Source organism: Musca domestica, unplaced genomic scaffold (genome assembly GCF_030504385.1).
Source record: "Musca domestica strain aabys unplaced genomic scaffold, Musca_domestica.polishedcontigs.V.1.1 55, whole genome shotgun sequence".
NCBI lineage: Eukaryota > Metazoa > Arthropoda > Insecta > Diptera > Muscidae > Musca > Musca domestica.
Window position 1 is genome coordinate 1702661 of NW_026712355.1, and position 15647 is coordinate 1718307.

At 32.2% G+C, this 15647-nt stretch overlaps 1 protein-coding gene across 3 annotated transcripts in view; it reads right to left on the reverse strand.

Moving 5' to 3' along the window:
* The window catches only part of LOC131805390 (protein roadkill-like), a 239911-nt gene that overhangs the window by 2605 nt on the left and 221659 nt on the right, over positions 1 to 15647 (reverse strand). For 2 of the 3 annotated variants that reach the window (XM_059128504.1, XM_059128502.1), the window contains exons 2-7: positions 2862 to 3012; positions 2573 to 2694; positions 2322 to 2483; positions 846 to 1141; positions 590 to 768; positions 361 to 503 (exon numbers count right to left, since the gene is read on the reverse strand). In XM_059128504.1, coding sequence (XP_058984487.1) covers positions 361 to 503; positions 590 to 768; positions 846 to 1141; positions 2322 to 2483; positions 2573 to 2694; positions 2862 to 3012 — 1053 coding nt within the window. Of the gene's footprint in view, positions 1 to 360; positions 504 to 589; positions 769 to 845; positions 1142 to 2321; positions 2484 to 2572; positions 2695 to 2861; positions 3013 to 3204; positions 3596 to 15647 lie in introns of those variants that run through there. The other variant, XM_059128503.1, reaches the window with a different exon arrangement.

The window sequence follows — 15647 nt, forward strand, 5'->3', positions numbered from 1 at the left end:
AAGCCCTAATATTTCTACCCAAAAGGCGTAAAAAATGGATTTGGAATTTTCCCTAAATCAGTACTTCTTTCATTTCATATTTTCGAATCGAGTTTGGTTCGATAAGGTTCATCATCTCTGAAAAATTTGCTTCTAACATAAGGAAATATAATTTGTTAAAATATATTTTAAACTGCTTTCCCGCTGTCATCATGAAAATGTCATAGCAAAACATTAATTATGAGATGACATATATGGCAAGCGATAAATGTCTTCCCAACAGATGTTGAACATAAAAAACAACATTCACAAATTAGTGCAAACATTTATAAATGTCCACAACACAAATATTTGAAACAAAAAAAAGACGTAGATACTTACGTATTAATAAAATCTATTGTTTGTGCTTTTAATTGATCCGCACTATGGAGATCGGCTAATATTAATGTTTCAGCGGCTGTTTCAACGGAGAGATTAACGCACAGCGCTTCCTCACACATCACTTTCAGCTTTTCCAAAGCGTACTGCAAACCAAAAAAGAAAAAAAAAACAATAACAATTAGTACAATGAAGAAAATAACATAAGAATGTATGTGTGTATGAGACAAACCTTATCAGCTGCTGCTAAGAGATCATCGGCCATTTTATCTAAGTTTGGCGCCTTGCCAGTATAAATAAAACGTAACATTTCTTTTAAAACTTCATGATCAACATCAGTTATGGCGACACGATTCAATTTACGCTCCTCCATTTCATGCTCAAACATGGCAGCAAAGACATCACTGCGTGCTGTAGAATCAGGAAGAGAAAAAAGAAAAATTAATATTTAATTTAAAAAAATAGATATTGTGATTTTCAATAATTACCTGCCAATATTGCTTTATGTGCTTGGAATTCACGGCCACCCACGGCTAACGTTACATCACTGAATTTCTCATTGTCAAAGAGATTACCCAAATCTTCACTTAGCTTACATTCGGGCACTTTGAATTGTACAATATTTGATTGGCCGGAAATATTAACACTGTCGGCCACTACACTAACTTCACAGAATATTGTCAATTTATCTTCAGGCAATAGGCCATTGGCCTCATCCAATAGGAAATCTCGTCGTATGAATTTTTTGAAACCCCAATCTTTGCCTTGTACAAAACGGTATGCTCTGCAATAAAAGAGTGAAATAAAAAATTGAATTAATAAAGTGTAACAATTAAATTAAAGTTAAATAAAAATATAAATAGATAAACAAAATACTAGTCCCTCAAACCCTAGTTGAAAAATTTCATATTTACAATTTTTGCCCTATTTGGACCTCTTAGAACAGGGATCATAAGTCTTAAGTCCCTTAAGTCCTCATTGTAAAAATTTAACTCTGCAACTCTTGCCCTATATAGGACCTTACTACCTTTAACAGGCCTAAAAATTCAAGATGATTGTCCTTAAATTATCCCTAAAATTATTTGGAAAGTTGAAAAGAATTGTCGTCGATGTTCTTTGGCGAGGTTTGGACTTTCTCTCTCTTTAATAAATTTTAAAATCTACTATTTTTCCAATATCATTTAAAATTTATACATCTTCTTATTAGTTAAGGGTATCAATAGGAAATTTAAACAAATTCAAGATTATTATTCTTTGGGGACTTCTAATCATTTGAAGTGAATTCATGACAACTCCCACTAGGATACTTTGAAAATAAATTTTACATTTATGGGATCTCTAAAATTGAAACATATTTAAGAGCCCTGCTTCCCTTTGGTTCCGTAAACATATTTTTGGGATTAAAACATATTTCGGAAACTTGGTCCCTTTTGCTTCTCCAAAAAAGTTCTAAAGAAAACCAAATGATTTATATTCTCAGCTTTTCATAAAAAGTCCAAGACCACTTTGACGTTTCCTAAAGGATCTAAAACTGTCCAGACTGCTTTCTCTTTGAATCCCGGTAAAATCTTTAAAGAATGGTATAAAACCCACAACTAGTTTGGTGTCTCCTAAAAATCTTTAAATGTCCAAACTATTTTCTCTTTGGATCCCAATGAAACCTTTTAAGAGTCTTGCTCCCTTTTGGGAAAAAACCAAGAGTTTTATACCTTCAGCCTTTCTTAAAAAGTCCCCGACTATTCCTGCGTTTCGTAAAGGATCTATAACTGTCCAAACTGTTTTCTTTTTGAATCGCGGTAAAATCTTTCAATTATGGCATTTAGTCCACGACTACTTTGGTGTCTCCTAAAAGATTTTTAAATCCCAAACTATTTTCTCTGTGTATTCCCATAAAATCTTTAAAAAAATAGACTATATGGTTATTACAATTATATAGCTCAGTTTTACAATTCCACAATACATACCTCTGTGATTCCATGGCTTTGGTTTCTTCTCTTTTAGCATTTAATATGGAAAATTTAAATTTGGCTCTAACTTCTGATTTATTGCAGGAAACTAATAATAAATATAGGGATAAATAATCTTTACTTTCTTCATCTAGACCTTTTGGATTGACACGTAAACACCTGAAAGATGAAACCAAAAGAAAATGTGAGATTAAAATCGTAATCTTCTTTGTGGGAGATTAAAAAAGAAAAAAAGTAATGATAATTACCATTTCAGTTTATCATTAGCACCGGCGGAAAATGTGGAGGACTTTAAGACTTCACCCATTTCCTCGCGACAAAAACTAAAATTATTTATGGTCCACATATAGCTAAATTTAACCACTTTCACCTGCAAGCAAACAAAACAAAGAAATGGATTAGGAACAATGGAATGAAATTTAAGGGCAAAACAGATAATCTCGAATTTCAATTCAGGGATTAGATTTAGACAAAATCCCAGTTTCAAATATCTTAGTAATTTGAGATTTTCTTTTCGTAAAGCAGAATTGAGTTTACCTGTGTGTAACACCAGTTTTCTGCAACCGGGGTATTAACTTCCGGTAAGGGCGGTGAGGGTACACGACTGACCGCCATTGTACTACTGGATGCGTTTAGGTTCGATGTCACTCTAGCAGTTTGACTTGCCTGACATTCGTTCACCGGCAATCTGGAATTAAATAAAAAATAAAATGGAATTAGAAAAAATTTAAAAAATAAGCAAAATATATAAATCTAATAAAATTTGATAAAAGTTCCTCAAGATCCATAATAACTAAGAACAGTGGTTATAGGTTTTAGTTTTTTTTTGCACTATTTTTGCACAAACGAACAATTTAAGGCCCTCTTTTGAACATCTCACCTCGGCTGATATACCAAATCCATGATGTTGCGATCAAATTCGACTTTAATTGCCGATGATGAACCACCAGACACCCCAGCTGAGGTCGAAGAATGTGAATTTAATTCAGGACTAGAAGTTGTGGGAGAATAATCCGATAGCGACGATGATGAGGGCGACGATGATGACGACGACGACGAGGAAAATGACGAAGCGGGCGGTGGTGAAGACATTAAACTTAATAATTTCAATAAAAGCGAATTATTATCCAGTTTGAGGAAAATAATCGAACACACCAAATTTAAAAGAAGGCCGCCGAACAAGGTGCAAAAACTTTGTTTAAAAGCACTTTAATTGTTGGCAAATGTTTAAAAACAATTACAAACAATTACGCAAACATTCGACACAAAACAAATTAAACAAAAACTTAACAAACAAACAAAAAAAAACTGGAATATATCAATTTTATAAAAACGAAACACAAACACTCAGTGCGGTCTAGTGGCGAGTTTAGTTAACAATGATGAACGTGGGTGTTGTTAAGCAAATTTGTAAGAGATCAACAACAGGGCTTCTATTTTGCTTGGCAAAAAAATTAACAGTTATTATTACAAGATGATGGTTTTGTTGTACAAAAGTTACAAGTTAACGAAATGGCAGACAACTGTGAGAGCAAAGAAGTTTGAGTTAATTTTATTTTGTTTCGTTAAATTTCTCTTGAGTTGACGTCTTGATGCTATGCTAGTCTTTGGTAAACTAAAATCAATATCTTTTCAAAACTCAGCATTCCCAAATTGACGAAGCCAAACAGGAAGCGACGGAGAACTGCAACAGTTGCCCTTTCATGAAAATATTTTCCAGAATCTTTTTAGGGATTTCTTCAAATGGTAAAACAAAGAAATCTTAATAGACATGGAGGTCGTGCCACTTTTCCAAACAATGGCCAAGGAAAAAGCAGATGTAATGTGAAGAATGAATTGAACGCCAGCAGCAGCAGCCATGGATTTACAATAAAATCCATGACGAGGAAAATTTGGACAGCCACATATATTGTCAAGGAGCAGATTGTAACGATTTGAGGAAGGACACGCACACACATGTAGACAATACTAACAATAAAGAATCAAGGTAAATTTTACAATTACAAAGCAGTGAAAACAAAAACACATCAAGGTGTTATAAAATTTCAAAACACCAACACTGCCACCATGAAGGAAAAGAACCAAAATAGACAAACAGCCAACCATTGTGGCAAATCTCTGCTGACAACCTCACACACACACACACACAAAAGCATGGTGCACATTTTCAACAACAACAAGCAGAAAGCGTGAAAGGTCCTTTTTTGTCACTATTCTAAGCATCCGTTCTCCTACTACATTTCACGGCACACCAACCAACAAAATAACGTTACAACGATTTTCTTTTGCTTCCGTGTGCAGTTTATCAAAGAAGAATACAGTGAGTGTAGGATGACATTCAAAGGAACATTGTTGAAATGTTTTAAGTACCCATTGCAATAATGACGATGGTGGTGGTGGTTTTCGTTTGCTAATCATTAAGAGATGCCAAAGGTGCAAAGAAGGATGACATTCAAGGTATTGTCAAGGTTTGATTGTTGTTGCTCTTGAATTTCATTTCTTTGGTTAATTGCCACAAGGTGAACAAACTTGGTGGACATAGCCATAATTTTTCTTTTCTTTTTTGGCTTAAATTAATAACATTTATCTTGTGTGTTTGTCCATTCTATTTAGGAGGAGAACAAACTCCAGCTGGTATTTTGATGGAGGTTACAAATGTGTACATAATTTTAAGGCAAAATTGTCGCTTTAGTTGTTGTCGATCGAAAAGGGCAGATGTCCTTGGTCATTACTTTGTAAATACCCAAAACAATGCAAGCTTCCTACAGTTTGTTTCCATTTAATAGTTTATTGTCATATAACACACTCCCCTGTGTTTCCAACTCATTGGGGATTTATTTACGCATTTTTCATCTGATAAATAAGTTTTATTAATGCATATTACTTTTGTCTTTAGAATAAGGATATATTTCCTTAGTTTTACAGAGTAACTAACCAGCAAAAGTAAGTCTCCCATCGGGCACCAGGTTTATTTTTTACTATCTAGCTGCTGTTGCAATCCTTAGAGTAGTAATTCTAGTGATTTTTTTAGTAAATATTAAAAGTTTATTCGATGAATCAAACAATTTTATTGAATAGTTCTAAGGAAACTTACAGGGGATGGATGGGTGATCCCTTTCCACGATCATTAAACTGATCAAAAACAAACAATTCACAACATATGTTTGCTTCTTCTTACTTTTGCCCTTCTAAAGATGAAAGTGACACTCAATTGAATTGATAGCCCCATATAAATACAATCAATTTGCAAGTAGTTTAATACCCAACTTGCACTAGAAAATATTTGATTTATATATACACATATAATCAAAAAAATTAAATAAAACACCTTAAAAATTAAATCTAAAATGGCTGTAAAGAAAAGTAAGAAAAGTTACACTTCAAGTGAATTGATATCAGGGATGAAGTAAACTACTAACAGCTGATACAAAATAGGGATGTCAGATGTGATAATTCTATTTATGATGAAACCCCTAATTTTCTTCTACGGTATTAAATTTATTTATTGATACAGTCAAAACTCGATTTTTACTATAAACAGAATATTCCTGAATAAGGGATAGCGGCATAGAAGGATAAGGCGTAACAGTGTTGCTAAGTTAAGTTATTTCTTGTGAAATTTGCTACAGTTAGTCGAGGAGTAGTAACGTAAATTGTCGTTGTAATGAAACATTAAAATAGGTAATAGGACATAAAAAATAAAATAAATACATTTTTTAAATTTGTAAATAGTATAATTTAAACAGATATTAAAGTCCCATCTTTCAACTACACTTTTTTATTTATTTTCCATTTTATGAGAAAATATAATTAATTTTTTTATTGAATTTTACTGAAACCTTAAAGTTAAGAGTACCTCATTTCTTACTGGGTTACAACCTTCAGAATTTTTTTTGGCATTGGAATGTAAGAGAAAATTAGAAAAAAAATATTTAAAGTAGAACTGCAAAAAAGTAAAGGGAAATGAAATTAAAGATCTAGCAACAATGTTGAAATTTAGAATCATATAACGCAAACCATAAAAACACACACACATCGAAATAGCAAAAATATTTGCAAAACGAAAGGTGTTGTTCACCAAATTGAGTAGAGTGAGTATTCATCACAAAGAAAGTCATCTCTAGAGGCCAATAAATAAAGTAGCAAACAAAAAGAAAATTAAAGTAACAACAACAACAGTGTGACTTGCTTGAATCGTATTAAAGTGTGACCAAGCCAAGGTGGACCAAGAAAGAATAAAAATATAATGGCAACAACAAAAACATGATGGCACGCACAACATTTCTTTTCAACATCCCACCAACCGAGAGCGAGAGAGACGTTTTGTTCTATTGTAATAACAATGTTGGCGGCATATTTACCACAAGAAAGTGTTTTTGGTATGGCACGTTTCCCATCTTTGTATGAGGGAGTTTTTTGTAAATATATATAACAGAGGATGAACTGGATAAAAGTGTTAACAAAGATTTGTTTTTTTTTTTCTAATAAATTACAGTAGCAGCTGCCGGTTGTTGTAGTATGGCAATGGCGGCAGTTATTATAAACATATAAAAAGAAATGTTGAATTAAAAGATTAGATTTATTATTCTCAAAACAAGTATTGCATACAAGAGTTTCTTAGAGATTTTTCCCCTTTCCAATACAGCGTTAAAATTCCGATATATTAATAAAATTAAGAAACTAACAATAGACAAATATAAATTGCAAATTATGCATATATCGGCAACGAATTTATGAAACAATTGCATTATTTTCATAAAAAAATATTAAACATTATGTGAAAGCGGCAAACCAATGATTCCAACATTAATGCAGATTAAAGGGATAGATTATTTTTTTGCAATTCTTGTAGCAGTATTTATGATTCGAGTCTTCTTCTTTTATTGCACTGATAAGTACACTACGAAATGATAACATACATAACAAAATATAACTGTTTTCGTCTTGTTCTAAATAATTACATTGCATTATTTCCATAAAAAAAAAACTGTTCCATATTATGTCAATATGCGAAAATGTCACACTAATGACGCAACTTTAGAGCAAATGTAAGGGACTAACTAAAATGATATATTAATTTTGCAAATTGTAGTAGCAGTATTCTTTTTGCGAGTCTTCTTCTTCTTTGATGGCACTGACAAATGCACTACGAAATGATAACATACATAGTACCTTACACTGCCTTTACACGGTGCAATTTTTAGCTGGCATTTTTATCAATTCTCTTTTAAAATTTCTGCGTAAATCTTCGCGCCTTTACACGGTGGCATTTTACGATAATAGTGCTTGGCATTTTTTCTGACATTTTATTTTATTTAGTATTTCGTATAGAGCTAATTGTTTGTAACAGATATTTATAAAGAAGTGATTTAAAATTAAATGTGTGAATCTAAAGAAGAAATGATGGAAAAAGTTATTGAGGTGTTAAATATTGCATTATTAACTTTTATTTTAACTTCCTTTTTTTACTTTTTAACACTTCCAATTAATTTTCATATAATTCACTATACAATTCAATCACTGAAAACATCACATCACAATAAAAGAAACGCATCAAAAATTACAAAAAAAGAAACGATATGAAATGTCAAAATCATAAAAAATTCGGAAGAAGCAAAAAGAGAGATGCAAAGAAAATGGTATGTAACCCTGTGCGGTGGCGTATCGTGCCATTTTTTCTTCTATCCTTGTCTCTCTACACCTTTTACCAACAAAAAATGGCATGGTTAAAAAATGTCACCGTGTAAAGGCAGTGTTAGAACAGTTTTCGTCTTGTTCTAAGTAATTACATGGAGAGAGAAACTCCACTTGCGAATAATAACAAGATAACAAAAGATGTAATAGAAACAAAGAGAGTGTAAATCATACTTGCTCCCGTTCTCAACTATTATGAACAGAGTATTAGTGTCTGCCATTTTTTAATTGGAATTATTGAGTGATATTATTAGAAGTCTTCTTCATTTTGTGATAACATTGGTAAATGTACTACGAAATGATAGCATACATTATACATTAGAACTGTTTTCGTCTGGTTTTCATTAATTATATAGCAAAGATAATTTATGAAATAACAACTAAGAGAGGGTGAATGACATCCAGTTTCCTGATCTCAAATATTACGAACAGAGCATTAGTGTCTGCAAATTGTATTAATTGAGTTGATAATTAGCAATTTTAATTTTTTTATTTCTGCTTTGAATATTTATAAATTTCTAACTGTGAACAGTCCTTATACTCATGTGGGATGTCCTATTGTCCATATATTATAAGTGGGGTCGTGTTTACATTTACTAAATTATGTGTTTTATTTGAAGTATTGTTATTTTTAACGGCGTTTTAAGGAAATTCTGACTTTTATTATTAGACGAAATAATGGTAGAAATAATGCAATACAAAATATTTTTTTATTTTTATTTAATGGTATTAAAAACTTGTCTTATCTCCCTCCAAATGTTAATGACATTTGCGAATGGAAAAAGTAATTTTCACACAATTTTCCTATAATCACATGTATTTCACCTCCAACATTGGTTTAATTTCATTTTGACTTTCACAAAACTTGAGAAAAAAAGAAATAATGAAACATAGCTTCAATTATTACGCAAAAGCGAAACGTTTTTCACCTTTTTTGGTTTGAATTGAAAGCAAAAGTGAAAACAATCAAAAAAAGAAAAAAAAAACTAAAGATATTTTCATCTGAAAGTATCACCAAAACACCACCTTGTTGAGGTATGGTGCATGACAAGATTACCCACGAAGTCGAAGACGATCACACACAGCAATCCCCTATCAACTCTCATCATTAACTCCGTCTTCTTCATTGTCATGAATGGAATTTACACTGATAATCAAAATGTATAAACATAATATCAAGCTGGAACGGTAAGCATATATGGCTTAAATCACGAAATCATTTCAAATTTTTGTGTTGAAGTTAATATATTGTCTTTGCGGTAATCAAACAACATGAATGTAAAAAAAAATAAATATAAAATAATAACGTTAAACAAAATAAAATTAATGTTAAGCACCACACCAAAAAAAAAAAACAGTGGATGGATGTGCCCCCACCAGCCATGCCATGCCATATTGTTAACAATACAAAAAACAAAAACTACTGTCAACAACAACTACTACGAAAATCCAGTATTGTGGCTTCGCTTTGTTACATAATAACAAAATTAATTCGAAAGTTTAAATGGATGGGGGAAATTTTTCGAAAAATGAAAAAGAAACCAAACAAAAAAACATATACATGTGTGCATGAAAACAATCATTCCATTTAACTTTCATTACAACAACAACAAAAAGTGAAATAAAATTTGAATTCATGCTGAAGAAAATCGCATAATAGTTGCATTTAAATGTAAAAGCAAAAAAACGAAAACGAAAGAGTTTTCCCTTTAAACATAAGATAAATCATACGGTTCACCTATTGGATTTAAAGCCAAACCAAACTTATCATGTGATCCTCCCCATAACAAGAAATACGGCATATAGTGTGGTATAGATGCCGAAACATTTCCATGCAACTATGCAAAGTCATAGAAAATTGAAATGAAAATAAGAAAATAATGCATTTATTTTGTTGTTATTTGATTATCCACCGAATGCAAAGGAAAACAAAAAAAGAAAAGTCATCTGCAGAAAAAAAATATTATTTTCACCAAAGGCAACCGAAAAAAAATCATAGTAAAATTTCACCCAAATATATTTTGCCAAAGGAGTTGAACTGAAAAAAAAAACAAAAAGAAGCGGCGAAAACGAAGTGAAGCCCAATGAGAGTGTTTGGCGACATCCAAGAGAAATTGCAATTGCATGCAGACCAAGCAACCAATTGGCTTTTCTGTGCATTGGCCTATGCAGTAGCGTATAAATGAAATCATTTTTCTTGCGCTTAGCGTGTCTTGCCGCTTCTTTTTTTTCGTCTGTCTGTCTTGCTTTAAATCATTTTCCCTGCTCGCTTGGCTGACTATGGAAAGGATGATGATGATGATGACGGCGTTGGGAACGATGATGATGATGATAATTTGACATGTGAAATTTTTTTACCATGCTTGAAATTAACTTCCGGTATGAGATATGCTTGTTTTTTTCGAACTTTCCAAGTGAAATGTTATTCCACCCACAAGAAAATTCAACATAAATTGTCTTGCATTGAAAACGGTTTGAGGAGTTTTTGGGAATTTTAAGGGTGAAATTTACATCTTTAATTTTTCGTTTCAGGATCGTATTTTGGCAATTAACTAAAAACATATTTTCTTCACAAAAACATTGTTGGGAGATAATTATAATTATTTTATTATTTAATTTTTGAATCGGATTGGAATTTTAAATTTACTCCTTAAAGGCCCATAGAGAGGAAACCCATCAGTGTTGATGCTAAATCATATCATGTTTATATACAAGGAATTAGCGGTTTTAAAGGGCTTTTGAAAAATTGTGCTCCAAATTTTAATTAAACGTATATTATAAAAAGTAAGGTTTTATAGTGTGTACTACACTTAAGAGAATAGAAAAATAAATGTGTTAAACCATTGTAGTGTGTGAATTATTCAACACTTTAATGTATTTTGTCTATGTATAAATTTAAATGTATAGTTCTACATTCCTCAGAGTAGTTTGCTCCTTTATTTAGAACCTCATTTTAAAAATTTCGGGATCTGGATTCTGATTCTAAAAAAAAAATGAGAAATTTTTTTTTCTTTTTAAATATATTATTTGACTTTTCTTGCCATTATGACAACTACGATCGCTGAATATGAAATTTTAACACCCTCCCCTATTTGGAAGGATCTTAAAAAATGTCAAAAATACCATTTAAATGATGATACGGGGGCTATACGAAGACATGGACCTGCATAAGTAATTTTTTGTAATGGGCTGTAGTACCCATTACAAACTTCGATTACGAAATTTGAAACAATTCCGGCGAATAATGTCGCTAAAATCATCAAAATACCGAATATCGGGAGGTACCGTAATATGGGGGCTATACGAAGACATGGACCTGCATAAGTCATTTTTTGTAATAGGCTGTAGTACCCATTACAAACTTCGAATACGAAGTTTGAAACAATTCCGGCAGATAGTGTTGCTAAAATCATCAAAATACCGAATATCGGGAGGTACTGTTATATGGGGGCTATACGAAGACGTGCACGAGCATACGACATTTTTAGGCATAAGCTGTAGTACCCACTACAAGCTTCGAATACGAAATTTGAAACATTTCGGGTGAATGATGTCGCTAGAATCATCAAAATATTGAATATCGGAAGGTACCGTTTTATGGGGGCTAGACGAAGACGTGAACAAATAATTTATAACCCTAGAACCGTGTAAGATATTTTCCATAACAAAATCCGCATAAAATGCAATACTATCATGCAATGTTTGCTAGTGTGTACTCTACTTCAAGGATATCAGAAAACACGCCTAAAAATCCCTAGCATGTGAACCCTTCTCTCTCAAGAGAAACTCATTACCTCAATGATAAAGTACACTGGCCACACACCAAATTAACATCCCACTCAAGCAAAAAAAGGGTTACCCAAAACATTTTGAACAACTTTTTATTTGTCAAACCAAAATAGCCCCAAAAGAAGTCAAAGAGGTCATCTCTCAACAAAGAATCAAAAAAAAAAAAAAAAAAAAAAAAATGTGAAATTTGCTCTCGCTGCTTTTTCTTTGCAATATTAAATACATTTCACTTTAATATCGATCTGTGTTAATCTTAAGTGTCGTTTGGTCTATAACACCAAAGCAAAAAAAAAAAACAGCACATCTTAACGACACTCGCGGCAGATCGGCAGAGAAAAGCACAATATAAATGAATAAGAGGTTACATTAAAATAAGAAAGAAAAGTCAAACACACAAAGAAGAAATGTCTTTCACCAAAGTCTGTCTGTCTGTCCGCCGTCCGTCCGTACGATCATCCATCTACTATCAAAGTGTTGTCTTTCTTTTTTTATTTTTTTTTTTGGTTCACACAACAAACATGAATGGAAAGAGTACATTTGAACGTACGTACGAAATGATCGCGCCGTTGTTGTTGTTGTTACTGTAGTTTTATTTTATTTAATTTCTTTTCCATATATACCACGTTGTTGTTGTTTGTGGTGGTCGTTTTTTTATGGCCAATTGAGGGAATGGGGTTTTGACGTTTGTTTTTGTTTAGAAAGTAGCGAGAAAGCCCCAAAGAAAACAATAATAATATACCACTACGAAATGACTAACAACAAGCCATCCAACACCATGGTAAAACACATGTGAAGTTTTGTGAGACACAGAGAGAGTGAGAGAATGGCAAATAAAAACAAAAATAACAACAACGATTTGAAAAAAATGCAACCAAATAAAAACAAAAGTTTGAGAGAAACCCCAACAAATCTGGCCCCTGTTAAATAACATTATTTGAAAGAAATAGAGGGAGAGAGAGTGAGCTTAAAATGAGAGCAAGAGATTAAATGCATTGACACCGCTGCTGCTGCTGCCGCTGCTCATTTGAAGTGTAATGAATGCATTGTGCGCTGCTATGCATGGTGTTTGCCTGATAAGAGAAAACGTGATTTCAAAACTTGTTTAGAAACCATGCAACCAACCAGCCAGTCAGCCAGCCGGACAGACAAACAAAAACAAACTTCACACAAAGCGCTAAAAACGGGCAAAGATTAATGGTCTAAAATAGATTGTTTGAAAATGAGGAAATCGTTGTTGAGTGGATCATAAATAGATCATGACATGAACAATAATGTGAAATCAATGGAAAAGTAGATATTGGGTGGGTTCAAGCATTACTATTATTATAATTGTTTAAAAAAGTTGTATCACCATATAGTTAATTGCAATGTTTGTCTTTTTTTTAGAATAAAATTAAAATTAGTATAAATTTATTTATTGGCCTGTTAAAATTTTGCTAAATATTGGCTGTTCATCATATTCGAGTTTGATCATGTAACTTAATCAATTGGCTGAATTATTTTGAGGCATGTGAACCCTTGTTCAAAAGATTACAAGTATGTGAACCCCTGTTACAAAGGGAAAACAGATAATCGAAAAAATGCTGCCAAATTTTAATATTTTTACTCAAGGAGAGCTTGTAACAGTATTTCGACTTATTTTAACTTTAGTTTTGATATTTGGGATCATAACTTTAGGAATTAATCAAAAAATATTTATCCTCGGGGTAATTTAATATTTATCTTCGGGATAAAGGGGGTTCCAACATTACGATGGTTTGACCAAATAGTAAATTGTCGTTGTTTTTTTTTTTTTTTTTTTTTTTGCAAAATTAAAAAAAATATAATATTTTTTTATTAATTTTATACATTTTTTTTAATAATTTTATGCATAAATATGTATATAGAAAATCCCAATTTTCTCTGTTTGGTACATATGGCAAGCTAGTTTGAGGTTTGGCCATGCTACTAAAACATTTGGGTAAATTATGTGGAGACATGTGAACCCCTGTTCAAAATATTAGAAGCATGTGAACCCTTGTTACATAGGATTAACAGATAATGAAAGAAGTGCTGTCAAATGTTGATATTTTTACTCAAAAATAACGGTATTTTGACTTATTTTTCATTTCTGTTTGATCTGTTCTAGATCTCACACTAAATTAAAAATATATATTTTTAATTTTACGTGTAGACAGACAATAACGTCCTGCCGGCTTGAAATTTAATGATAAGTACAAAAGAGGTCTGCCTGGTTACTTTTCTTGCAGGAATCGTCCAGTTACTTTTTTCTGAAGTAGTTTCTCTCTCTTTTGCAAAAAAACAATAAAAAGTAAACAGACGGTATCCCCGCAAAAATTACAAACAGCTGATTTGTCCAAAAAAAAACAATTTTTCTATAAAAAAGGCAAAAAAAAAATCCGAATTGCAACTTGCATACGAATACCAAAATAAAAATCTTTTATTTCTTGAAAAAAAAAATTAATCAAAAAATACTCAAAATGGTAGAAGGAGATTTCCAAGTGGGAAGAACTTGTCTTGCATAAAACCAATTTACCAGATACTCAAAGAGGACGAAGAGAAGTTGCAAGTGATTGCAAAAAGAATTTTTCCCGCTTAAAAATTGCAGGCTCCCAGTAAAAAACTGTTAATTTCTCTCTAAAATCGCTCTCTTTTGCAGAACTTTTTCAAGTAACAATTTGCAACAATTGTTACAAATTTTTGGGGTAACTTAAGGAAATTGACAGGAAAATTAAAGAATGTGAACCCTTATATCAAGGAAACGCTAATCAGCTGGGACAATGCTGCCAAATTTTATGTACATTTTATAGATGATGCCATTCAGTTGCGAATATACACATCCCTATTCTAATACATGTATTATAACAAGGGAGTTTCACATCTATGAGAACATAGTGCCAACGAATGTGCTGAGAATGATTCAATTCTTAAATTTGCTGGAAAATCGAATTCTGTGAACCCCTATTGTGAAGGAATCGCTAATCAGCTGAAACAATGCTGCCAAATTTCATTCACATTTTATAGATGGTGCCATTCAGTTTCAAACATATACATCCCTATCCTAATATATGCATCATAACAAGGGAGGTTCACATCTATGAGAACTTAGTGTTGCACGTCAATATTAAAGAAAATTTATAATGAATACGTCACCATTAAAGCCTGAATCATTCTTAAATATGTTATCTATGTAATATACTAGGGATGTTCACATGTAGAAATGAAGGAATGATGTAAAATAAATTCAACAACCAAAACGCATTACATTTTTTTTGTGACAGAACGATGCCGTACGTCACTATTTAAGATGTTCTGCCTTTCGCAACAAAATTGATTACAGTTTTGCTTAGGAAATTTTATTTCTCTCAACTTCTATTGATTCGATGTGTGGCCTGAACACCTAAAAGTGGATTTTCTTTTTGATTATTGCAGGCGTAACGTAAAAACGTACAGTACAATTAAATCTTAATTAGGTCTGAAATTGTTGTCCATTTTTAACCGCATATGAAATGTTATTTTAGGAAACTTGAGAATAGAAAAATATAGATTTGTCCAAAAAACCATTAAATCCCTGTTAATAAAACCATTTATTGTTACAAAGCGTATGTAATTGGGGGGTTCATGTGAAATGTTAAAAAAAAAACACCCACACAAAATTTCTAATGCCCAGCGATTATGGGCACGAGTTCACACGCCAACAACGATCCACTGAGTGGGGCTCTTATGCGCACAGCACACATTGAGTTACTTGCTTTCTTTCGTTTCTTTTTTTTAAGCTTACACACAGAGAAAGGTGGTAATTTATCATATTTAAACCGTTTTTTGTTTTGCTGCGGCTTT